The sequence below is a fragment of the Esox lucius genome, chromosome 19, assembly GCF_011004845.1.
Source record: "Esox lucius isolate fEsoLuc1 chromosome 19, fEsoLuc1.pri, whole genome shotgun sequence".
Classification (NCBI taxonomy): domain Eukaryota; kingdom Metazoa; phylum Chordata; class Actinopteri; order Esociformes; family Esocidae; genus Esox; species Esox lucius.
Genome location: NC_047587.1, coordinates 29,215,111 through 29,242,422, shown reverse-complemented (window position 1 = coordinate 29,242,422; position 27,312 = coordinate 29,215,111). Strand labels below are relative to the sequence as shown.

At 41.9% G+C, this 27,312-nt stretch overlaps 1 protein-coding gene across 4 annotated transcripts in view; it reads right to left on the bottom strand.

Moving 5' to 3' along the window:
- The window catches only part of ntrk3a (neurotrophic tyrosine kinase, receptor, type 3a), a 189,580-nt gene extending 182,687 nt beyond the window's left edge, over positions 1–6,893 (bottom strand). For all 4 annotated transcript variants that reach the window (XM_010884004.5, XM_010884005.5, XM_010884006.5 and 1 more), the window contains exon 1: positions 6,319–6,893. In XM_010884004.5, the coding sequence (XP_010882306.1) occupies positions 6,319–6,557 (239 nt within the window). In that variant the 5' untranslated portion in view covers positions 6,558–6,893. The remainder of the gene's footprint in view (positions 1–6,318) is intronic.
- Positions 6,894–27,312: the final 20,419 nt, after the last annotated feature.

Genomic DNA, 27,312 nt, shown 5'->3' with positions numbered 1-27,312 from the left:
CAGTCTATCAGGCGCTTCATTGGCCATGCAATGAATAAAATATCAGCAAGAACCAGGAGAAGGGGGGGTGGGGGGTAGAGAGAGGGTGAGAGGCTCATATTGTGAGAGACTGATATACCGAAAACAAGAAAAAAAAATAACTCTGTTTGTATGAATTATTAAAACATTGTTTCAATCACTACAACACTTTCTGAGAATTAGATCACTAGCTAATTCAGTATTGTCGTTTTTGCATTAGACTCCAGGATAATAATTTTCTTTTAAGAACCAGAAAGATGAAAGTGCATTCAGACATCTAATTTATGTCACAATAAAAACATTATGCTGTCATATGATGAAATACTGGAAATATACTGTGTACTGTCTGTCTGGTAAAAACAGTGAGTGACAGTAGAAGATATACCGTGTTTTAGGGGGAAAGAAAATAGTGAATTGATCAATATTTCAAAGCGGTCTGGAGACACTTTTGAATGGCTGGCTGAGGCTCCTCTCAGAGAATAGACAGTGTTTGTAGAAGACACACCAATACAGGTGGAGTCACAGCATCGTATCCCAGTCATCTACAGTAATACAAGAATCTGATAAGGCCACATGCAAACAGCCAACAGCAGATCGTAAACAATGTTAAGTTTAATGAACAGGAAGATTGTGCATTCCATCTCTGGGAACAAAAAGAGAAAGATAAAAACTCTACAAACAAATCCATGATGACACTGATGTTAGGCAGGGTTAGGGCAGGTACTTCTTCTAATCTCATCATCATTTCATCAACAGCCTTTATGCCTCCATCACAGGAACTGGTAACGTAGCACATCGGGACACAAGGTCTCAGTAGGAGACAAGGGGCTGGCAGAGCATTTTGGGATTTGCTCATCATCTCACCAGGGGGTCGGTTGGCTGGCACACACAGGCTCACACACATTCCCACACACAAAGAAACACACACACACACATGCACAGGTACAGACACACCTGTTTTAGTGCAAATAAATGCTGCTGATTCATAGTTTATTCGTGGTTGGAGCCATCGAATGCAAAGCTTCAGACTGTATGTGAATTCATTCTTTAGGTAGACGGAGGGTCCAGTCCTTGCTCATGTTGTCCACATCAAGGCATGAATGATCATGCATCCGCCACGGAGGTCAGAGAGATGTTGAATGTCAAAGCTATTGATCATGCTAATAGGAACGCAACATCAATGACATAGTGACTTCATGCTTGCATTCCGTGTATGAACACACTGGTGGAAAAAAGGAATACACAAGGATACACAAGGCAGTGTGAATGCCTTCTATGCATTTACAAACTCATATTTGTACCAAGTGGACAGGCAATAGTTATGTGACATGCACACATGACCCGTCTGTCTCATACAGTGAATATAGTGATACGGAACATCAACACCATGTAACATAACAAGAACAAGAGCATGCCAGCCGATGCCAATGAAAATCATCAAGAAGAGCGTCAGGAATAACTATTTCACCGCTGGCCTAAAAGGTCACCCATTAACAAGACACAGTCGTTTTTGGATAGATTGGTCAGACCTTGATCCGTCTGTTCTCACATAAACAGTCACACACGTACAGCATGAGTATATAATAAGGGATCCTCATTGGCCCTCTCCAATTGATCTGTGCCATCAGCTATTTTATAAACACGACCGACCTCTGCATAATGACCAAGAAGGGGACAATAGCTTAATGGCCCTCTGCACCCATGGCCATAGTCAAATCCATAATTCCTATTCACTCCAAATGGACGACTGGACAAGACGGTTATGGACATAATGGCAGCTAATGTTATTGGAAATCATAATGAGAAATATGAGGGTCGGTCATGCATGTAGTCATATTTCCATTCCAGTTGTAATTGCAAACAAAAAGCTTTCAGATCCCCAAGGGCATCAGGAGGTCATTGGCCTAACACACCACTTTCCTGGTTTGAAAAACGCTAAATTCTTTGGCAAATCTTTCAACTCCAAAAATGATTAAACAAAGCAGCAGTCTTAAAAGCTAAATATGCCATAGGTTGCTTTCATCTGTGGAGTAACCATGTCACCTCAATTACACTATGGTGAAACGAAGGGCTGCTGATACGCTGAGAAGCTCAAGCCTCCCAATTCAAAACACGTTAAGTATGCTGTGATTTCGGACTTGATCTGGTGAACTGATAGAGTGACATTTGAAGGAGTACTCGGTTGGGTTTCAGCCTGACTGGCAAGGTGCCGTCAGTGAGTTGGCTCCAGTACAGATCACTATGAAGGCCATCCTCAGAGAACGGCTCATGATCATAGATAGCTTAGCAGTAAATAGATCTGAACGAAAAGCTGAGGCTGAAGAAGATCCACATGCCATTTGATGACAGTTTATTTCCTAGATCCAGCTCTCAGATCTTGTAAAGTGGACCCTGCACAGAGACAGAGTGTAGTTTAAAGGTCTGGCCAGAGAGATACGGACCCGTCAGTGTCCACAGAGATACTCCAGCTGGAGAAAAAAAACGGACGATCACTTAACATGTAAGTGGGCTAAGCACAGCTATGTTAACTTAATTATATAAAAAAAAATTCAAAGCACAGCAAAGTTAACTTAATGATATACAATATATTCAAAGCACAGCCAAGTTAGCTTAATGATCTTCAATATTTTCAAAGCAAAGCCAGGTTAAATTAATGATATACAATGTTTTCTAATATTTTCACCAGGTAAGGAGTGGGCTGGTGTACACTGGTAAACTGCTTTTAAAGGTGCAGAACACAGTTTCTCATGCTACAGGAAACATGGAATATGTACTCCACAAGGGGCAGTCACCTCTTACTTTTATCTCAGTATTTTGTTGACATACTTCTGAATGAAAATATCATTCTAACAGTCTTTCTATCAGTCACTCTGTACTCCAGTTTAAAAGAAAACCAATGTCCTCAGGCATACAGGGGAGGTGAATGAGGTCACTCACAGAACAGGCTAACTCTCTTGGAAACCATGCTCTCCAATTGCGTAAGCCACGGGTTGGCAACAAATGGCTATTACTTTTTTTGGCCCCTTGACGCTTTTGTTTGTTCCCACAAACAAAATGGCAAAGATGTAATTTCTGTCATTTTAAAACTACAATCTATTTGTGGCTTACATGTGGTCAATTTGCAGAGTTTAATTGTTTTGTTTGTTATTATTATAATTATGTTCCGGTCCCCCAGTCCTACAAAGAAATTTGCCAGCACTCCTAGTTGCCCATCCCTGGTGTAAGATTTCTAACAGACAGTTGATCGATAGAAAATGGTTCAACTTTTCAATCAGCCAAGAAATATTACAAAAAGCAACAGTAGAAGCCTTCAGAATAGTGGGCAAACTGTTTTAGGTTAAAAAAGAAGCCTGATCCTTGCCACATAGTTATTTTATGGAAGGTAATATTTTCAAGAAAAAAAAGCCTAAACTAAGTGCAGACCCCCACCTTTAGCAGGAGTAATAAGACATAAAATAATATATACTTTAACATTTGTGAGACCACAAAAAAAGGGTCATGTGTTGCCATTTTTGTTGACAGAATATGTTGTTTATGTGTTTATTCCTGAATTAACTGATAACATTGTTATAAGTACTTAAAAGAGCAGCATACATTGAATGCTAACACCGTGCCCATAACAGCAAAATACCAAAACTGGGTCTTTACCACCCCCTTTATGGAAACGGGATGTCTTCAAATAATCCATCTGAATTATGGCCATATCATGCACCCACCTGCTGTATCGTCAATTTGAACATTGAACATTGAGTCAAAGAGCAAACGGAGGAGGGTTAAAACAAAAGTGCCTCTCAAAGACAACCATTTCCTCCTCATTCTCTATACTGAAAAACAACCCATACTAATCCACTTCAAACACACTTGGTTTTAGAGAAATGAAAATGTCCATAAGGATTAGCTCTTTAAAACATGCTCCAAACGCCAAAGCATTCATACCTCATTAACAGTAAGCCTAACGAAGAAGAAAGCTTGGTCACACAGAACACTCCAAACGGAGTAGGCTATGTCGTTACAATGGCACTGGATGATCTCCCTCAAGCTGCATACTAGCCTGCCATTTACAGGGGGAAATAATGTGCTGCCAAAAAGGTACAACATTAAAGCCTTGAACTACTGCCAGTCAGAAGCAAAACACATAAATGTATTCTTGTAGGCTATTCTTTTTCAAACATAACGTGGAAACTACAGTATGGTATTTTGGTGCAATATGACATTTTAAGCAGCATTACATAAGCATAGCATGGATTAAATTGAAGTGGAATAAGTGCCTATATTTAAGATAGGCAGCATCATTTGACAATTATAATTCTTTCAAATATATTTCTACAAACAACATATAACACAATTCCTAAAAGAATAATTGAATTTTAGAACTGAAAACTGAATGTATATGCAATGACAGAAATTTAGCTATAGTTTATGTAGACAGCTGTCAAAGGTAAAGTTCCTTCAAGGTCGTGGTACGTTAAAGAAAGATCTGGAAACTCGTTAGGGTTAGCTCTTATCAAGACTGCAGATTCCCTCAAATAGCCTAAGCAAAGTTATGTGTAGGAGCTGTCCAATGATGTGGGTGCTGAATGATTCCTACATGCATAGTAGCAGCTATTAAATTGTTCTCTAGCAACATTGCTCAACATGAATCAAGCTATGAAAAGAGAATAAGAAATATCAACATTCAGCGTTGGTAATCGTATCGCTCCATCGAAAGGCCTACTGTTCACATCTCTGTAAAATAACATCCAGCACCCGCAAGCCCCTCTAGTGGCCTGTAGAGAGTGTAGGAAGCAAGCGCTCCAAAATTATTACACCAAGCAAGTCAAGTAAAACGAATCTCTCGTGGGCAGATTCAGTAATACCGGAAGCGGGTAACCGAGATTAAAACAAAATGACCCAGTTGTGTGCTTATTTTATAGTGTGCTTATTTATAACCAGACAGCATTGTTAGAATTGTCTAATTATGTCAGTATTTGGAAGTTTTTTTTCTTCTTTTAAGCCCACACATGGGTTATATCCTAAACACTTAGGCAAATCAAAACTTTCCAGCCTATGGAAATTGAGTGGATTCAGTGCAAAGCAGAGAGGTTGTCATGGCACCCTCATCCTTGGCAAATCTCAACGAAGAATCAATAGCCTAATGAATTGGTGTTTGTTTCACCAAAACAGTCTCTTCAGCTTGCGATGTAACGGCTGGGATTCACAATCTCACAGTAAGCTGTCTAGACATACATTGGATATTGGTTATATTTTTCGTATTCTTTCTAAAAACGACCATTGGTCTTTTCCTTGTCCATTCGAATCAGTTAGAAGTGAATACAAACGGATGATATCCAAATTCACCACGCTGTAAGTGAGAGTCGACAATTGCTTAAAATTCCAGCCGAGATGGGCTGAGAGGTGGGGAGATGGTTCTTTCCCAGAACTAATAGCATTAAAAAAAAATTAAATCCATCAACAGGAAAATATATAATCATGTCAGTGATCTATTTTTATGAACACTCGTGCTAAAGTACACGTATAGGCTAAATTCCATTGCGAAAGTAAGAGAGGAAATATTTAGCAACACATTTTACATCTTCCTACCTATGCTTATTTCCTCGACATGCCCAGCACTTAAACAGAATTTCACTGACATGAGTGGGCCACATGAAGAGTAACATGAAATATAATTTACCCGCTTGATAAAAAAAACTTGACATGGTGACAACTCAATTTGGAGGATTATTTACAAGTAGACAGTATACTAAAATGGTCAATTGTTTATTTATTAATTAGAAATAATAGTGGATCGAAAAGATATGTCGGTCTTTCTTTTGGTTTAAAGATTTCCGTAGCCTACAGAGAACCTCCTCAGACGTTTGCGAACGCTATAAATTATGTTGAGTCCCTGACATGAATGCAAAGCAGTTTTTTTAAGGTGACTAAGGCTGCTCTCTGCAATATCTGTGCAATATTTCGGTGTTTGGATGAGCCTGTATGAAGGGCCAATGCACCAACGGGTATATGTGGACTATAACATCGAATTATACTTTTTTCTACAGCATTTTACTTGAGGCGGAAGAATGAATGTTGCAGGCTTAATGTAGACTATTCCACGGAGATTACGCTAATAACAATGTGTTACCGCGAGTTCTTGGTAGGCTAATAAGAAACACATTGGTAGAGACTAAATCCTGAACACACAAGTTTGCATTCTTAGGGATGTGAGTCTGAAGTCAAGAAATTAATTACGACACATGGGGGAAATATAGTGACATATTCATTCACATGGACTTAACAATAACCTACAGTTGACAGACTTACATCGAGGTGATGTTCTTGAACAGATCTTCAATACTGTTATTTCCATTGTTCCCAGTATCTTGCAGGGAGAATAGGGGAAAGGATATCCCATTGTCAGACTTATTGCAATAGATCTCAGTTGGAGAGCAGCTGCAGGTTGGCGGGCAGTCCAGCATATTGCTCAAGTAGTCCTGAAAGATGCTCAGAAGAAACAATACCCTCCACCAGCAAATTCGTTGCGGAATAAAAAATGAATCCATGATTGATGTTTTTAGTTTTTTGGATGATATCCTTGAGCGTTTTTAAATCTCCTAACGGGAGTCCGTCTGACTATTCAATAGTGTGGTGTGTGGGCGCGGGCGAGTGAATGGAGGTAGGCTGTGTCAAATTAATGCAAATGCAGTAAGCGCCATCTATGTAATAGACAAGGACAAATATGTTGGGAAAAAATACTCCGTCAAAGTATTAATGGTTCAAAAATCACTACTCCAGGCGTGTCCTCCTCAGACTGCATGGTAGCCTATAGGTAACCCGGTATTCAGGCTGCCGTTAGCCGCTCAGGTCCAGCGTGTTCTAGCACCGCTTCACGACTCCGAGAGATAGAGCGTTGGAAACAGAACATTGGGAAGAGAGCGAGGAGCTCCATGCTGCGAGCACCAAGTCCCACCTACTGGGCAGAAAGGAAATTGACACACCTGCAACACAGAACGCAGTCAAAATCAGATCATAAAATGCATTGCAGAGCTAGGCCAGGAGTAAGCAACCGTGTAACTGGAGTGCTGCAGGTAGGTAGGCTACTGCATGTTTGTCACTAGGCCCCACATCCGACGAACTGAGCTAATTGATCAGTTTACTGAATGACTAAACTGAACGCAAGGTTTTCGAGATTGGATAAATACAAAACATGCCTGCGGCACTCTAGAACCAGGGTTGCTACAATTACAATATGTAATCGTTTTATGATGATGATGATGATAGTATTTACTAGTAGTACATTAGAAGTACTGTAGTAGTAGTAATATTAGTAAGCTATATTAGCCTACTATATAATTGGCCAATAATTTATGGTGATTTATTATAGGCCTTTGGTTTGATGTTATTACTTGTGGCTACCCATTGTTGAGTTTAAATGCTGTCTGACTAAGTATGGGAAAAATAATATAGAGATATCAGATATCAAGTTTATTTTTTTGTTAGTTTTTTTTGCTTGTTTTGTTTTGTATATTTGTTTGTATTGTTCATGTTTGTCAGATGGTACTGTGTTTTACAAACAAGTGAGAGCAGACCCTGCAACACAGCCCAAAATCTCTCCAAATAACCAGCTCAAGTGAGGAATTTAGTTTGACAAAAAAACATGTTGATATTTTAATATTGATTTTGAACCATGTTGTAAATTGGGTTTGTTCAATAAAAGCTGCAATTTATGGTATAAATATTATACTATTATAATCTATCTTATTAATCTATGCTCTGCCTTTGTTGAGCTTCACAATAAATGTCATATTCTTCAAGAAATTGGACACAATGCTCGAAAAATGCAGTCAATTCAATGGGATGGTATATGTGGCCCAAATGCAAAACATCCTGCATTTGAAAGCAGTATGAGGAAATGCTTATTTTTAAAAGGATTTAAAAGGATCCTGCATTTATCTGCCCAGTTAGCCAATATTTGGTAGAAACATCTTGGGCAGCAATAACAGCCATTAGTCTATTTGGATAAGTCCTTACCAACCTTGCACATCTGGACCTATACATTTTTGCCCACTCTTCCTTAAAAATTTGCTCAAGTTCCATCAAGTTGGATAAGGACTTTCTCAGTTGGACTGAGGTTTGGTCTTTGATTGGGGCATTCCTAGACATTTACCTTTTTGTTTTCAAGCCACACCGTTGTGGCATTGACTGTATGTTTGGAGTCATTGTGCTGCTGAAATATTAATCTCCTCTCAAGTTCCAGGTGTGTTGTAGACTTCGACAGTTTTTCACCCAGGATTTCTCTTTACTTTGCTGAATCTATTTTGCCCTCTATCTTCACAAGCTTTCTAGGCCATGACTCAAAGTTGCTTCCCCACAGCATGATGCTGCCACCACCATGCTTCACGGTAGGGATGTTGTTGTCAAGGGAGTGTGCAGTGTCAGTAATCAAATATGGTCTCAGTCTCATGACTGAGGTGTCTCCCAGCTCAACCACGGAAGACTGTAACTCATTAACAGTCATAGTCCTCTTGGTGGCCTTCCTGACTAGTGCCCTTCTCACCAGGATACTCAGTTTTTTGAGGATTCACAGTTGTGCCAAATTCTCTCAATTTCTTAATAAGAATTGACTGTGTTCTGGAAGATTTTCAATACCTTGGAAATGTTTTTATATCATACCCCTGATTTGTGCTGTTGAGTAACCATATTCTGATAATAAAGACAATGTTTTTTCGTTTATGTTGTTTTTGTTAGGAGTTGTAATAACCAGGAGTGAGACTTCCCAGAGGCTGATTTATTTAACATGGAATATGAAACACATTAATTGCACACAGGTGGACTCCATTCAACTAATTACATGAATTCTAAAGATAATTGGTTGCACCAAGGCTAATTCTGAAGTCATAACAAAGGGGATGAATATACTTATTTTCTGTTTTATTCTATAATAACACTTTGTGACAACTGCTGATGTGAAAAGGGGTTTATTTAAACACATATGATACAGATACATACTAATTCATTTTGAACAATAGGCACATTTTATTATGGAATTGATCAATGACAAAAATATGTTTGAGAGCCACTGTATGTAATAAAAACATAAAAAATTTGCAAAGACAGTGAGATGGTAATTTATTTAGTGTAATAGAGGACTGCATGATGATTAAAGTACTTACGAAGTAGTATTTTTGTCTGATGGGATCAGCATGTTGGCTCAATATGTTCAATATGTATTCCTTGTGTTTGTATGTTTCGATGAAGGTCGGTGTCAGAAAGCTTCACAATAAACTGAATGTGTGGAGATCTTCTTTTATTCCTGTTATCACGTTTTGACTCTTCGCCCCTCAGCTAAAGAAAGCTGTGCGAAGGATGTTCTCAGATGTTCATCAATTGATCTACACTACTATTGTTTTGTTTAGCAAAATGTTATCAAAATGTAGGACTCATCTAACTGGCCACCTTTTGCAGATATAGCAGCCAAACACACTTGTAGCAATGGATATCAAATATTGTTCGGAAAGTTCTTCCAAACACTGTTGCAGAAGTTCTCACAAATGTGTTGCACTTGGAAGTTGCTTTGCTTTCACCTTTCTGCCCAGTTCATCCCAAACCAGCTCAAAGGGATTTCAGTCTGGAAACTGTGCTGGCTGTTCAATGATTTGAAGCCTAAACTTTTGTTCTTTCCTTCTAAGTTAAATCTGACATAGCCTGGTGGTATGTTTTAGGACATTATCTTGTTGTAGGATAAAGCCCTGACCAACTATACATACAACAGTGGGTATTGAATGACGCTGCACAATGCTGTGGTAGCCATTTCTTTGTTCAGGGTGCCACTCACTCTGCAAGTCGCAGACCCTGGACCCAGCAAAACAGCCCCATACCATCACGCTTCCTCCTCAGTTGGTGTCACACTCTGAGGAATCATCTTTTTGCCTACTCGACGGTGTACCAAAACATATGTGATGAACTGAAGATCTACATTTTTGATTAATTGGTCCATAAGACCTTTCAGTCATCAGTAGTCCACTGGCAGTGCTACAGTCAAGACCCTTTTTCTTATATTGTCATCTTAGCAATGGCTTCCTATATGCCACTCAACCTGTCAAACCTGCAGCTCAAAGTCTTCATTCAGTAGAAACTGAGTCTTACTTTGACCAGTGTTAAGCTGCACTTGAAGCTGTTGTTCTGAGAGCCGCTTATCACGCAAGCTGTTGAATCTCAGACATTTGTCTTCTGATTCTGTTGCAGGTTTGAGTCTGCCACACCTCTTCCTGTTAGCGATTCCTCCAGTTTCCAAGTGCCTTTTGATGGTGTAGGAAACTACTTACTAATACCATGGCTTTCTTTGCAATTTCTCTAAAGAAAACACCCATAAGTTTAAGGGTTATAATGGTCTGTCTGTCTTCCTTTGTTAATGTTTCTCATCATTACGATAGCAATATACTACTTCCTGCAGTACAATACTGTCCAAATAATGTGGAAAAGCATGTAATTAGCCAGTCACTTCCAACACTACTTTAATTCAGACAGAGGGTTTGTAAGTAATCAGCAAAAGTTGGGACACCTGAAGGAATTGTTATTGTTAGCATTACCTTTCAAGGCTTAATTTAATTCCATTGTTACAGAGGTTCAGCAAGTTGTTAGCCCATTACTTGTTCCCTGAAAAAGGCCTTTAATAACTATGAAATGTACATTCAGTTCCAGTTTTTGGTAAACTATCATTTTTTACCGCTTACCTTTGTACCATTTTGTTCGCTGGACTTAAACTTCTTAAATTTCAATAAAAACTGTAAAAAATGGGGGTGTTGTAAAACTTTTAACTTGTATTGTTTATAATTAGCAATTATAATTGTTTTTATAGTTTTTTTTATGTTAAAATCTTTGTACACAAATACTAGCAGTAAAGGCAATTTCACTGAAATACCATATAATAGCTTTTCCTATAGGCCAACCTGGCAATAATGTTAAAGGCCTGTGAGCTAAAGACGTTACACCCAGTGACAAAATCCTTATCGGCCAGTTAAAATTAGCTATTTAGTTGGATATTACCCATGACTCTCTCCCTAAAGCTTCATTTTTACTTTTCCACCAGCATGTTCTGATAGTCAGATCAGATGCACTACATCACCACAAGGAAAATTCACTCTGAAATGTCAGAAATTAATCATTCTTAGAAAATAAATGTTTCTTCACAAACCTGACTTGGGCCAGTAATAATCAGGAAGCTCCAACCCTGAATGGTATTTTAGGAATATCGTGTTATCCATAAACAATTAGATTAGTGTTTTCTGTAGAGCAAATTTTATCCTAGACATGCAAAAATTATAAACACTTTCACTGGTGCATAGCTTTGATATACAAAAGTACCTTTGTTAGGCACCTCTTTAGGAAATCAATGAATCTGTGCATCATGAAAGTAAAGGCAGGTTTTTACAAGCGTCAACTTCCCGCCACTGAAATTGATCCTAAAAAGCTCTAGAACATTGTGAAATCTGTGGGGTGGGAATCATCTCGGCAAACTACAGCACTAAAATATGAGAAGGTAGTGTCTACTGATGAAGCTAATATTGTTGAGAGCTTTAACAGTCAATTTGTCAGGACTGGTCATGAATTTCTACCTGCTGCCTACTCCTGCTGCCAGCACTGCCTCAACCCACTGTAAAGTTCTCCATGAGAGCACCCACCAATTCTAATTTCATCTACTCGTGAATGGTGTACAGAAGGAGTAAATTAGTCTGGACCTTTACAAATCAGCTGGGCTCTGTCTCTATTATCACAGCCATTGTCACCTTCCTATTAAACTTCTCATTGCAAACAGTCGTAATCCCAACAGATTAGACAGTTGCTGCCACCATTCCTCATTTCAAAGAGGGCGACTATATTGATACTGACCAGAATAGGTCTACCTCAATCCTGTCTATCTAAAGATTTTGAATTCCTTGTCAACATAGAGCTAGGGGTTCATAGGGGTCTGTCTAGCATGTTTTGATTTTTTTCTGTGTACAATGTGTCACATTTCAGGCCCTACTGTCCACAACTCTGGTGGTATACAGGTGCTGGTCATAAAATTAGAATATCACCAAAAAGTTGATTTATTTCAGTAATTCCATTAAAAAAGTGATACTTGTATATTATATGCATTCATTACACACAGACTTATATTTCAAATGTTTATATATTTTAATTGTGATGATTATAACTGACAACTAATGAAAATCCCAAATTCAGTATCTCAGAAAATTGGAATATTACTTAAGACCAATACAAAAAAAGGATTTTTAGAAATGTTGACCAACTGAAAAGTATGAACATGAGAAGTATGAGCACGTACAGCACTCAATACTTAGTTGGGGCTCCTTTTGCCTGAATTACTGCAGCAATGCGGTGTGGCATGGAGTTGATCAGTCTGTGGCACTGCTCAGGTGTTATGAGAGCCCAGGTTGCTCTGATAGTGGCCTTCAGCTCTTCTGCATTGTTGGGTCTGGCGTATCGCATCTTCCTCTTAGATCTTAGATCTTCCCATAGATCTTCCCATAAATTTTCTATAGGGTTAAGGTCAGGCCAGTTTGCTGGCCAATTAAGAACAGGGATACCATGGTCCTTAAACCAGGTACTGGTAGCTTTGGCACTGTGTGCAGGTGCCAAATCCTGTTGGAAAATGAAGTCTGCATCTCCATAAAGTTGGTCAGCAGCAGGAAGCATGAGTTGCTCAAAAATTTCTGGTAGACGGCTGCGTTGACCTTTGACCTCAGAAAACACAGTGGACCAACACCAGCAGATGACATGGCACCCCAAACCATCACTGACTGTGGAAACTTTCACTGGACTTCAAGCAACGTGGATTCTGTGCCTCTCCTTTCTTCCTCCAGACTCTGGGACCTTGATTTCCAAAGGAAATGGAACATTTACTTTCATCAGAGAACATAAGTCAGCAGCAATCCAGTCATTTTTGTCTTTAACCCAGGTGAGACGCTTCTGACGCTGTGTCTTGTTCATGAGTGGCTTGACAAAAGGAATACGACAGCTGAAACCCATGTCTTGCATACATCTGTGCGTGGTGGTTCTTGAAGCACTGACTCCAGCCACAGTCCACTCTTTGTGAATCCTCTCCAGGGTGCATTTATCCCTATTGCTTGTATACTTTTTTCTACCACACCTTTTCCTTCCCTTCGCCTCTCTATTAATGTGCTTGGACACAGAGCTCTGTGAACAGCCAGCCTCTTTAGCTATGACCTTTTGTGTCTTGCCCTCCTTGTGCAAGGGGTCAATGGTTGTCTTTTGGACAGCTGTCAAGTCAGCAGTCTTCCCCATGATTGTGTAGCCTACAGAACTAGACTGAGAGACCATTTAAAGGCCTTTGCAGGTGTTTAGGGTAATTAGCTGATTAGAGTGTGGCACCAGGTGTCTTCAATATTGAACCTTTTCACAATATTCTAATTTTCTGAGATACTGAATTTGGGGTTTACATTAGTTTTCAGTTATAATCATCAAAATTAAAAGAAATAAACACTTGAAATATATCAGTCTGTGTGGAATGAATGTATACATTATACAAGTTTCACTTTTTGAATGGAATCACTGAAATAAATCAACTTTTTGATTATATTTTAATTTTATGATCCTCCTCAGGAGGATGAAGCGTATCCCGAGCCCGGCTGTTATGTAGACCTTCGAAAGTAAAATATGTGTACTGCTTATGAACAGGACTTCCATCGAACACAGCAGACCAAATCTGCATTTAATAACCTCCAAGTGGTTTTTTTTTCCCTTTGGCGAGGCCCAAAATATGATGATAGTTTCTTAATTCTCCACACTATTAGCGGTGGTTCTGAATTCTGGAAGTTATTAAAAAAAAAGTAAAAAAGCCACTTCCCACTTAATTCTCTCCAAGTGTTAGAATTTGTCACCTTGTCTGCTTCAATAAATATTGTGCCCCATTCCTGGTCTGAAGTAACCACTTGTATTTTGGTCTCCCATCTGTTTTTCAAATACAAAGAATCAATCATCCATAGAAACTGGATTCGGATTCAATGGGAAATACTGTTGGGAACTGGTTCTTCATTTTGAGACCTTATGGGGAAAAATATTGTATTGGGGAACTGGATGGTGGCCCAGGCTTTATACAGTTGCAGAAAGTGTCTGATTTTGAAACACCTATAGAAGTCTGTCATAGGTAGGCCAAATTGTTTTGTAAGATTATGTTTATGACTTTAATTGGTCTCCATGGAAATGTTGTTGTATAAAAGAGAAATTAAATCCAGACCATCTTTAATGGTGCTAAACCCTGATTACAACAGAAATAAGATAGTTTGCCACTCACTGCGGTGTATGTAATCATTTCTAAATTGTTCAATCATAAGTGTGTGCACGGAGACTAAATGCATGTAAACATTAGAAAATGGTTAAAACATTAAAAAAATCTGCCAGGGGCACTGAAATACAGACAGACTTCATATTATTAAGCCATTGTGACCTAGTGTCATCAACAAGTCAGCCAGTCAATAAGGACTTAATTTATTTATAGACAGATGGATGCAGTTTTTCGTTCAATTATTTTGTGTACGGCTTGTACTGTAGTCTCAGTGGTCTTGAAAATATTTATTTTCAAAACATTTCAATTTAAAGCTAAATATCAGGGCAGGACAAGTAGACCAATTACATTAATAGGGGAAAAATATTCCCAGAGAATAATCAAATATAAGAATTAGAATTTTGTAAATGATTAAACTGTCAATGTTATCTTGCTATGACGATTACTATGAATGCACATGCAATTGCAACTGTGAAAGTTACGATTAATTTGTTAATTTTGTGCTTTTGAAATGGAAATAAATCTAATAAAAATAAATCTGGTTAACTTTACTTTCTTGGATAACAGTTAATGAAATGAACAACTGATGTAAGTGCCGGCAATAGCAACTAGATTGACATTAAGTTAGTTGAGTAAATATGTATTCATTTTCTGAAGATTAATTTCAGTGCCTTTGCTGACATAATATGTCACATGGTAATGGAGTTGCAGGACACAGAGGTATAACCAATAACTTCTGTAAGCAAACAACGCTCTTTCTGCTACCCATCAGGTCAAACATATCCTTTACTATTTATTCCTTGGCTAGATTTAGTCTTAACGTCATAGAGAATCAACATAACATCTAATCAGAATGAGTAATTAATAAAGGATGCATGTCCACTGTCACGGTTGTAGGTATGCAGGAAGCAAGGAGCATGGCAATCAAACATACCTGTATTATTTCTATGATTTACTTGAACTGATTACAAAATATTAAGGAGAAAAATGTGAACTGAAGCACAAAACCCAAATAATGACTGTCAAACTAAAAAACAAACAAGGGTAACTTAAATAGGGTCCCCAATTAGAGGCAATGCATGGCAGCTGTCTCTAACTGGGGACAATCCAAAACGAAGTACCCAGGACAACCAAGTGGGAAGGGAGGAGCGACAGCCAGGACAGGTGGAGGCTCTGTCCCCGGAGCAGGACTTGGCACCGGGACAGGTGGAGGTTCCGCCCCTGAGGCAGGAAGGGACACCAGGACAAGTGGAGGCTCCGCCCCCGAGGCAGGAAGGGGCGCCAGGACAGGGGGAGGCTCCGCCCCCGAGGCAGGAAGGGGCGCCAGGACAGGGGGAGGCTCCGCCCCCGAGGCAGGAAGGGGCTCCAGGACAGGGGGAGGCTCCGCCCCCGAGGCAGGATGGGGCGCGGAAGCTGGGGGGGGGGTGGTAGTGGCAGCGGCTCGTCATCCCATCTCTCTGGGGAAGGTAGTAGAAGCCCCCCGGTCGAGCCACTCTCGAGGCAGGGGTGGCAGTGGTTCGTTGTCCCACCCCTCTGCGTGTAGTGTAGTTGTGGGACTTGAGCCGCACCGGAACAATACTGGGGTTAAACCAGAGACGGGCATTGAAACCTGACGACGAGGAGCCAGCACTGGCAGTAAAGGCTGGAGAGCTGGGCAAGGGGTCCCAAGGTAGAGTCATTTCCCCAGTGATGTCATAAAAGGCCCCGGTACCAGCTCAACCATCCCCAACTCCAAACCTCCTCAAAAACGCAGCAGATCTTCTCTGCCATTGTGTGCTACTCCATCCTGTTGTGGTTCGTCATTCTGTCAAGGTTGTAGGTATGCAGGTCAAATGGAGCAGTTAGATCATCAAACATTCCTTTATAATTTCTATGACTTACTTGAACTGATTACAAAATAAGAAAGAAGGACAACAAACGTGAACTGAAGCACATAACACAAACTATGACCAACAATCTAAAAGCCAAACCAGGTTAACTTAAATATGGACCCCAATTAGAGGCAACGCAGGGCAGCTGCCTCTAATTGGGGACAATACAAACAGCAGCACAGAGATGCCAAGAGGCACCTCTGCGGTCAAGCCCTTACTATGATCCCCCTGGCGCATAGAGATGTCTAGATGCCCAAGCCAGGACCTGATATCCGCATTGCCACAGTCTAGCTTTATTTAAGTATGTATTGAAACCAGCAAAATGGCTTGTTTGACAGTTACCCAATCGCTTATATATATCTTCCATGTAAAATAATCTCCATGTTTATTCTCAGCAACAGAAATCACATGGACCAGTGGGGGAAAAAACAATGAACTGAGAAAACAGCAGAATCCAGACACACACACACTCACTGATCACATTGAAACATGAAGAACAAACACATACGTTATGACCTGCCCTGTGGATGCTTATGGTATTAGATGTGCAGCATTCTCTCTTCAGACCCATAGGGCAGAGGCCTGTTTCACAATGTGGGGAATCAGGACCATCTGTCACCATCCATTTGTGTGGATTACACAAATAACCAGAGTTGGTAGTAACAAAACACTAAAACAGTAACAGTAACAAAAAATATTGTAATCGGATTATGATTACTTTTGGATTACTTCAATTGAAAAAATTACAAAACATAAGTTGAAATGCAAATTCAGTTTTTGGCCAGCTATGTAAACTCTAACACTGACTGATCCCGCAACAGCGCTAACATAACTGCAAATAGGTTTTCTAATGATGAAACAGCCTTTTTAAATGATAAACCTGGATTAGCAAACACAACGTATCATTGGAACACAGGACTGTTGGTGTCTGACAATAGGCCTCTACACCTATGTAGATATTCCATTAAAAGTCATATTTTTCCAGCTACAATAGTTGTTTCTGATAAATAACAATAGTGTCTTGCTGTTTGTTGCGTGTGGGGATGCGTAGCCGCAGACCTGTCAGAGTGCCCATGCTGACCCCTGTCCACTGCCGAAAGCGTCTACAGAGAGCACGTGAGTAATCTGAACTGGACTACGGAGCAATGGAAGAAGGTGGCCTTACGTAGATAGCCGTGCACGTGAGCGTCACTTACCTGTAGAACACATGGCATCAGGATGCACTATGGGAAGAAGGCAAGCCAGCGGAGGCAGTGTGATGCTTTGGGCAATGTTCTGCTGGGAAACCTTGGGTTCTGCCATTCATGTAAATGTTACTTTGACATGTTCCACCTACCTGAGCATTGTTACAGACAATGGGCACACTTTCACGGCAACGATATTCCCTGATGACATTGACCTCTTTCAGCAGGATTTCTGCCACATAGCAAAAATGGTTCAGGATTGTTTTGAGGAACACAACAACGAGTTCAAGGTGTTGACTTGGCCTCCAAATTCCCCAGATCTTAATCCAATCAAGCATCTGTGGGATGGCCCCACCTCGCAGCTTACAGGACTGCTGCTATCGTCTTGGTGCCAGATACCACAGCACACCTTCAGAGGCCTAGTGGAGTCAATGCCTCAATGGGTCAGGAATGTTTTTGCGGTAAAATGAGGACCTACACAGTATGAGGCAGGTGGTTGTAATGTCATGATTGATCAGTGTATATATATATATGTATACACTGAACAAAATTATTAACGCAACACTTTTGTTTTTGCCCCCATTTATCATGAGCTAAACTCAAAGATCTAAGCCTTTCTCTATGTACGCAAAAGGCCAATTTCTCTCAGATATGGTTCACAAATCTGTCTATATCTGTATTAGTGAGCACTTCTTCACAGAGATAATCCATCCACCTCATAGGTGTGGCATATCAAGATGCTGATTAGACAGCATGATTATTGCACAGGTGTGCCTTAGACTGGCCACAATGAAAGGCCACTCTAAAATGTGCAGTTCCATCACACAGCATAATGCCACAGATGTTGTAAGTTTTAAGGGAGCATAAATTGGCATGCTTACTGCAGGAATGTCCACCAGAGCTGTTGCCCATGATTTTAATGTTAATTTCTCTGCCAGAAGCCATCTCCAAAGGTGTATCAGAGAATTTGGCAGTACATCCAACCAGCCTCACAACCGCAGACCACGTGTAACCATACCAGCCCAGGACCTCCACATCCAGCATCCATCAGTTTTGCTCAAAGGTTGCATACCCTTGGAGAATTGGTAACACATGTACCATTTGTAAAGAAAACACGAGGAAGCAGGCAAAACACGTCTTTTATTTCTTATGGGATTCACATTCAACTGTAGATCATAACAGAATGGCACAATCATAAAACAAAACATGGCAATAAAGAAAATTTTTTACTGACCCCTGTTCAATAGTCTCTATACACTTAATTCTTGATACTGTGTATTGCCCCCTTTAGTATCAATGACAGCCTGAAGTCTTTTGTAATAGTTTTCTATGAGGCCCTGAATTCTTGCAGGTGCTATAGCTGCCCATTCGCATCGCATCGCATCATCTTCCGCTTATCCGGGGCCGGGTCGCGGGGGCAGCAGTCTAAGCAGGGATGCCCAGACTTCCCTCTCCCCAGACACTTCCTCCAGCTCTTCCGGGGGGACACCGAGGCGTTCCCAGGCCAGCCGGGAGACATAGTCCCTCCAGCGTGTCCTAGGTCTTCCCCGGGGTCTCTTCCCGGTGGGACGGGACCGGAACACCTTCCCAGGAAGGCGTTGCGGAGGCATCCGAAACAGATGCCCAAGCCACCTCAGCTGACCCCTCTCGATGTGGAGGAGCAGCGGCTCTACTCTGAGCTCCTCCCGGGTGACCGAGCTTCTCACCCTATCTCTAAGGGATCGCCCAGCCACCCTGCGGAGAAAGCTCATTTCGGCCGCCTGTATCCGGGATCTTGTCCTTTCGGTCATGACCCAAAGCTCATGACCATAGGTGAGAGTAGGAACGTAGATTGACCGGTAAATCGAGAGCTTCGCCTTGCGGCTCAGCTCTTTCTTCACCACGACAGACAGATACATCGACCGCATTACTGCAGAAGCTGCACCGATCCGTCTGTCAATCTCCCGTTCCATCCTTCCCTCACTCGTGAACAGGACCCCTAGATACTTAAACTCCTCCACTTGAGGCAGGCACTCTCCACCAACCTGAAGTGGGCAAGCCACCCTTTTCCGACTGAGGACCATGGCCTCGGATTTGGAGGTACTGATTTTCATCCCCACCGCTTCACACTCGGCTGCAAACCGTCCAAGTGCATGCTGAAGGTCCTGGCTTGAAGGGGCCAACACGACAACATCAACAAAATTGTGTGGTCCCCAAACCTGACACCCTCCGGCCCCTGGCTGCGCCTAGAAATTCTGTCCATAAAAATTACGAACAGAACCGGTGACAAAGGGCAGCCCTGCCGGAGTCCAACATGCACAGGGAACAAGTCTGACTTACTGCCGGCAATGCGGACCAAGCTCCTGCTTCAGTCGTACAGGGACCTGACAGCCCTTAGCAAAGGACCCAGGACCCCATATTCCCGAAGCACTCTCCACAGGATGCCGCGAGGGACACAGTCGAATGCCTTCTCCAAATCCACAAAACACATGTGGACTGGTTGGACAAACTCCCATGAACCCTCCATCACCCCGTAGAGGGTATAGAGTTGGTCCAGTGTTCCACGGCCTGGACGAAAACCACACTGTTCCTCCTGAATCCGAGGTTCTACTATCGGCCGTATTCTCCTCTCCAGAACCCTGGCATAGACTTTCCCGGGGAGGCTGAGAAGTGTGATCCCCCTATAGTTGGAACACACCCTCCGGTCCCCCTTCTTATAAAGAGGGACCACCACCCCGGTCTGCCATCCCAGAGGCACTGTCCCCAACTGCCATGCGATGTTGCACAGGCGTGTCAACCAAGACAGCCCCACAACATCCAGAGACTTGAGGTACTCAGGGCGGATCTCATCCACCCCCGGTGCCTTGCCACCGAGGAGTTTCTTAACCACCTCGGTGACTTCAGCCCGGGTGATGGACGAGTCCACCTCTGAGCCCTCATCCTCTGCTTCCTCAATGGAAGACGTGACGGCGGGATTGAGGAGATCCTCGAAGTACTCCTTCCACCGCCCGACGACATCCCCAGTTGAGGTCAACAGCTGCCCACCTCTACTGTAAACAGCGTTGGTACGGCACTGTTTCCCTCTCCTGAGGCGCCGGATGGTTTGCCAGAATCTCTTCGAGGCCAGCCGATAGTCCTTCTCCATGGCCTCACCGAACTCCTCCCAGGCCCGAGTTTTTGCCTCCACAACCACCCGGGCTGCAGTCCGCTTGGTCTGTCGGTACCCGTCAGCTGCCTCTGGAGTCCCACAAGCCAACCAGGCCTGATAGGACTCCTTCTTCAGCTTGACAGCATCCCTTACTTCCGGTGTCCACCACCGGGTTCGGGGATTGCCGCCTCGACAGGCACCGGAGACCTTACGGCCACAGCTCCGAGCGGCCGCTTCGACAATGGCGGTGGAGAACATGGTCCACTCGGACTCAATATCTCCAGCCTCCCTCGGGATCCAGTCAAAGCTCTGCCGGAGGTGGGAGTTAAAGATCTCTCTGACAGGAGACTCGGCCAGACGTTCCCAGCAGACCCTTACAGTACGCTTGGGCCTGCCGAGTCTGTCCAGCTTCCTCCCCTGCCATCGGATCCAACTCACAACCAGGTGGTGATCAGTTGACAGCTCCGCCCCTCTCTTCACCCGAGTGTCCAAGACATGTGGCCGCAAGTCAGATGAAACGACAACAAAGTCGATCATCGACCTGCGGCCTAGGGTGTCCTGGTGCCACGTGCACTGATGGACACCCTTATGCTTGAACATGGTGTTCGTTATGGACAAACTGTGACTAGCACAGAAGTCCAATAACTGAACACCGCTCGGGTTCAGATCAGGGGGGCCGTTCCTCCCAATCACGCCCCTCCAGGTGTCACTGTCGTTGCCCACGTGGGCGTTGAAGTCCCCCAGTAGAACGATAGAGTCCCCAGTCGGAGCACTTTCCAGCACCCCTCCCAGAGACTCCAAGAAGGTCGGGTACTCTGCACTGCCGTTCGGCCCGTAGGCACAAACAACAGTGAGAGACCTATCCCCGACCCGTAGGCGCAGGGAAACGACCCTCTCGTTCACCGGGGTAAACTCCAACACATGGCGGCAGAGCTGGGGAGCTATAAGCAAACCCACACCAGCCCGCCGCCTCTCACCATGGGCAACTCCAGAGTGGTGAAGAGTCCATCCTCTCTCAAGGAGTGTGGTTCCAGAGCCCAAGCCGTGCGTAGAGGTGATCCCGACTACCTCTAGTCGGAACCTCTCAACCTCACGCACCATCTCAGGCTCCTTCCCCGCCAGCGAGGTGACATTCCACGTCCCTAGAGCTAGTTTCTGTGTCCGGGGATCGGGTTGTCTAGGCCCCCGCCTTCGACTGCCACCCGATCCTCTCTGCACCGGCCCCTTATGGTCCCTCCTGTGGGTGGTGAGCCCACGGGAGGGCGGCCCCATGTCGCTCGTTCGGGCTGGGCCCGGCCGGGCCCCATGGGGAAAGGCCCGGCCACCAGGCGCTCGCGAACGAGCCCCAACCCCGGGCCTGGCTCCAGGGTGGGGCCCCGGCTGCGCCATGCCGGGCGACGTCACAGGACACAAATTATTTATCATCATTAAGGGGTTTTTGAACCGCTCTTAGTCTGACCCGTCGCCTAGGACCTGTTTGCCTTGGGAGACCCTACCAGGGGCATATAGCCCCAGACAACATAGCTCCTAGGGTCACTCGGGTACTCAAACCCCTCCACCACGTTAAGGTGGCAGTTCAAGGAGAGGGCTGCCCATTCGTCTTGGCAAAATGCCTCCAGGTCATGCAAAGTCTTTGGTCGTCTTGCATGAACTGCACGTTTGAGATCTCCCAAGAGTGGCTTGATGATATTAAGGACAGGAGACCATGATGTCCACTCCACAACATTCACCTTTTTCTGCTGTAATTTCTGAAGGGTCAACTTGGCCTTGTGCTTAGGGTCATTGTCATGCTGGAAAGTCCAAGTTCGTCCTGTATGCAGCTTTTGTGCAGAAGAACGCAAATTGTCTGCCAGTATTATATGATAACATGCTGCATTCATTTTTCCATGCCTTTAGAGCTCACACACCCCCAAAACATCAGTGAGCCACCACCATGCTTCACATTGGGGATGGAATTCTGTACACTATAGGCCTTGTTGACCCCCCTTCAAACATAGCGCTTACGGTTGTGACCATAAATCTCTGTTTTGGTCCCATAACTCCAAATTACAGTGTGCCAGAAGCTGTGAGGCATGTCAAGGTGTTGTTCGGCATATTATAACCAGTTTTTTTTGTGGTATTGGAGCAATAAAGTCTTCTTTCTGGCAACTCAACCATGCTGCTTATTTTTGTACAAGTATCGTCGTATTGTACTCCTTGAAACAACCACACCGTCTTTTTCCAGAGCAACCTGTATTTGTCCTGAGGTTACCTGCGGGTTTTTCTTTGTATCTCGAGCAATTCTTCTGGCAGTTTTGGCTGAAATCTTTCTTGGTCTACCTGACCTTGGCTTGGTATCAAGAGATCCCCAAATGTTCCACTTCTTAATAAATGATTGAAGAGTTCTGATTGGCATTTGCAAGGCTTTGGATCTTTTTTTATAGTTCCATTACCTTGTTACGCAGGTCTTTTTTCAGTTTTTTTCTGCTCCTAATTGCTTAGTGTCTAGCCTGCTCAGTGCATCAATGTGAGAGCTAACAAACTCATTGACTATTTATACACAGACACTAATTTAAAAAGCCACAGGTGTGGGATATTCACCTTTAATTGCCATTTTCCCCTGTGTGTGTCACCTTGTGCATCTGTAACAAGCCCAAACATTCAAGGGTATGTAAACTTTTAAACAGGGCCATTTGGGTGATTTCTGTCATCTTTATGATTTAAAAAGGAGCCAAACAACTATGTGATAATAACTAGCTTCATATGATCACTATTCTTAAATAAAAATACTTTTCATAATCAATCCTTTTCAAAATCAATGCCAGATTTCGACCAGGGTATGCAAACTTATGAGCACAACTGTATATTAATCCTTTCCTCTTGCAGTTGTTTGTATACACTACTGTTCAAAAGTTTGGGGTAAGCTGAAAACTCTTGTGCTGATTAAAGAAGCAATAAAACTGGCATTCTTTACATTAGTTCAGTATCTTGAGCATTAGCAATTGTGGGTTTGATTACAGGCTCAAAATGACCATAAACAAAAACTTTCTTCTTAAAGTTATTTGTCTATTCTTGTTCTGAAAAATTAAGGCTATTCCATGCAAGAAATTCCCAAGAAACTGAAGATCTCACACAAAACTGTGTACTACTCCCTTCACAGAGCAGCGCAAATTGGCTTTAACCAGAATAGAAAGCTGAGTGGGAGGACCCAGTGCATAACTGAGCAAGAGGACAAAATATATTAGTGTCTAGTTTGAGAAACAGACACCTCACAGGTCTTCAACTGGCAGCTTCACTAAATAGTACCCCAAAGCACCAGTCTCAGCATCAATATTGAAGAGGCGACTTCGGGATGCTGGACTTCAATGCCGAGTCACAAAGAAAAGGCCATATCTCAAAGGGAGATTGGAAAAAAGTGTTGCAGACAGACAAATCTAAGTTTGAGGTGTTCACAAAGAAGAGTTGTGAGATGCAGACCAAATGAAAAGATGCTTGACAGCATCTGTCAAGAATGGTGGAGGTAATGCGACAGTCTGGAGGTGCTTTGGTGGTGATGAAGTGGGAGATTTGTAAAGTGTAAAAGGGATCTTTCAAGAAGGAAGGCTATCACTCCATTTTGCAACACCATGAGCGCTAAACTGTAGACAATTTCTTAAAACACAGCTCCAAACTATGCAAGATCAATTTAGGGAAGCTGGTATTCTGTGTATAACGGAGTGGCCAGCATAGTCACTGGATCTCAACCCTATTGAGTTGTTGTGGGAACAGCTTGACTGTATGGTATGTAGAAGTGCCCATCAAGCCAATCCAACTTGTAGGAGGTGCTTCAGGAAGCATGAGGTACTGACAACTAGAATACAAAATGTCTGCAAGGCTGTAATTGCTGCAAATAAAGGATTGTTTGATAAAAGCAAAGTTTGAAGGACAGTTATTATTTCAATTAAAAATCATTATTTCTAACCTTGTCATTGACTATATTTCCTATTCATTATGTTATATTTCCTATTCAAACTCAAACTTCATTTTATGTATGTTTTCATGGAAAACAAGGACATTTCTAAGTGACCCCAAACTTTTGAATGATGGTGTGTTTATAAAATAAAATAAAACATTCCTGAGCAATAAAAAGCATTTTATTTGGTGCAGATCATGGAAAAAACATTGAAAGAGCTCAAGCTTATCTCGCATTATTGCAATTATTTGTTAAGGTGACTTGAACAACTGTCATTATCTGATTCTTTGGCATATTAAGTTCTATTAACTACCATAAGGAACTAATGAATGAGTGCTGCAGTCATCAAGTGTTTTTTCCCAGATATTCTTTTTTTGTTCTCATGGTAACATTAATCAAAATGCAGCTCAAGAAAGCAATAAGCCTTTGAAGCTAGTTTAGAGTAAGTAGCCTGGAGCACCGATGGGAATGTGGTATCATCAAGGAAAGTCATTGTGTTATCAGGTGGTACAGAGCATCCTAACCCCGTTTCTATAAGAACCAGGAGGTCCTCACTCATGCAATTTATGCCAATTGCTTCCAGTTATTAAAGTAAAATTGTTCATGTTTCATCTAGGGGTTGTTTGTTTTCACTAGTCCGTGGAAGAAAAGCAATGTCTGAGTCTACAAATCAAACTTGACTGTCCTGAAGTCTTGATTTTCCTTGTTGCCTGCCCAACTGCCTATGTCTTTTTCTACCACCCTGAATATTCTCTGCTCTCTAAATGAATGGACTGGGTGGTATAGCCAAGGGATACAATCACTACTAGCTTATAGTCACTGGCAGCAACACTCAGACAGGAAGTAACAATCGTAATACAAAGTAACCTTACTTGGATGCGTGAGGGAAAAATAGCTTGCAGTATTTAACCATCTAGATGTGATATTGGGGTATTGTGTTGAATTATATCTTATTAAGTAATAGACATTTCTCCATTGGCATCACTTTGAAATACAATCATCCCTCATTAAAAGAACAGCCAATCCCTCTGATATCTTGATATTTCTTCACTTTACACAATTTCTGTTCAAGTTAGAAAACAATCAATTCACAGTCTCGTTAATCACAGTCTCGTTAAATCACTATTTATTTTATAATTAGATATTTTTTTTTACAGCTTTTGTAAGATGGCTGACCAAAAGTGAAAGTGAGTATAGTGCGTGCTCTATAACGAGACAGTTGGGTTCAATGAGCATAATTGTTGTTATTCAGCTAACTTTTGCAAGGTGGGAATTCAGAATATCTCATTTAATGTTACTGCTGATATTGTAGTAGCTAGTGTTTCTGCTGATCATAAGATGATGCAAATTACGATCTTGAAGTGTTAATCCCTGAACTGTATCACTAACATGTTGTCAATTTCTCATATTCTTCCCAACAAACATGAGAAATTGCTTGTAATATTGTAAAAAGGGTTTGTACTACCATTATGCAGTATACTATTTTACATAATCAATGCCATGGCAACTAGTAATGACTGATAAAGAATTTGACGAAAAACACTAAAATGTTTGATTTTGAATTAAAACATCACTGGGTTTGCAGTCATCAGTGGAACTATGGACAGAGTCTTAGCAGAAATTCCTGTTATTGCACTTTATTGGATAGGATTGCATTAAAGAAATTCATCTTAATTTAAACTGATATGGCCTTTATAAACCCAGTGGACCTAAAAGACATCTTTTCAACAAGTACCTCTAGCTAGCAAGCTATTAAGGGTATCATAAATATCACATTGTTATCAACCTTCTACAGAATTTAAAATGCAGTATAGAGGCTTGGAGATACGGTGACATATCTGAAGCAGATACATATTCAGTGGGAGAAAACTGTTCCATTACATCCTCATGTGGACAATTCTACTTAAAATGTCCATGTTTTCATTAGCAAATGTAAGGAATGCTAATGAAAAATGACTAGCCACTGCACAATATTTGGTCAGACAAATTGAACAAAGTGAGACAAATTGTACCCCGATTGAACAACGAGAGAGGCAGAGTCAGTTCACCTTTATTGGTTACTCAGTTGTATGAAAAACAACAACATGTGCAAACTCTGATATGGTGACATCATATGACATGGCTACCCAACCAATTCACAAGCCAGGTGTGATGATAGCTACAGTATGATGCAACCATATGCAAAATTATCCTGTTTCAGAATCTTCTGCAAGGTGAGCTGACTAGTAAAAGCTGACCATTGACCTTAGGTAAAATTCTGCTTTACCTTCCCAAATCCTTTTGAGCTCACAAATTGCTAACATCCTATAGAAAATCAAATTTCATGTGAAATCATGCTATTTAAACTCTAGAAATCCTCCATTACATTGCCGATGGTAAATTATTCGAAATACAGAATTGTAAATAATGGTAAATAACAGCTTGCTACCATCAGACAACTTAGGTATAGAAATATAGTCATGAAGTTTGGAGAGGTCTAAAGTCTCCCAAGACAGATGTATATCTACTGCTGTGACGCATTGAGCACATAGACTGTATATATAATGGACGACGCCCTTTCGCTCTTTTCCATTGGTGAAAAATGAAGCCACCAGTGTCCTGATACGGCGCTGACATCTTGGAGTTGCGTCTGCGCAGATAGCGATCTTGGGACCAGTTCTGCGCAGTAGTTATGCGCAGTAGCGAGAAGGAAGTAAAGCCCTAAAGCCGCGAAATCAACGGCCCCACCCCTGTGCCCCGCCCTCACTCTCCCTCGCAGAATGCGCATACCGTAATCAATCGCAAGTCCAAGTACAGTACAACCTTTGCTTGTTAAACCTAGACGATATGTTATAGCCTAACTTACATCATGTTTAACCTTAATTTAGAATAGGCATAATACAAAAATAATTGGTAAC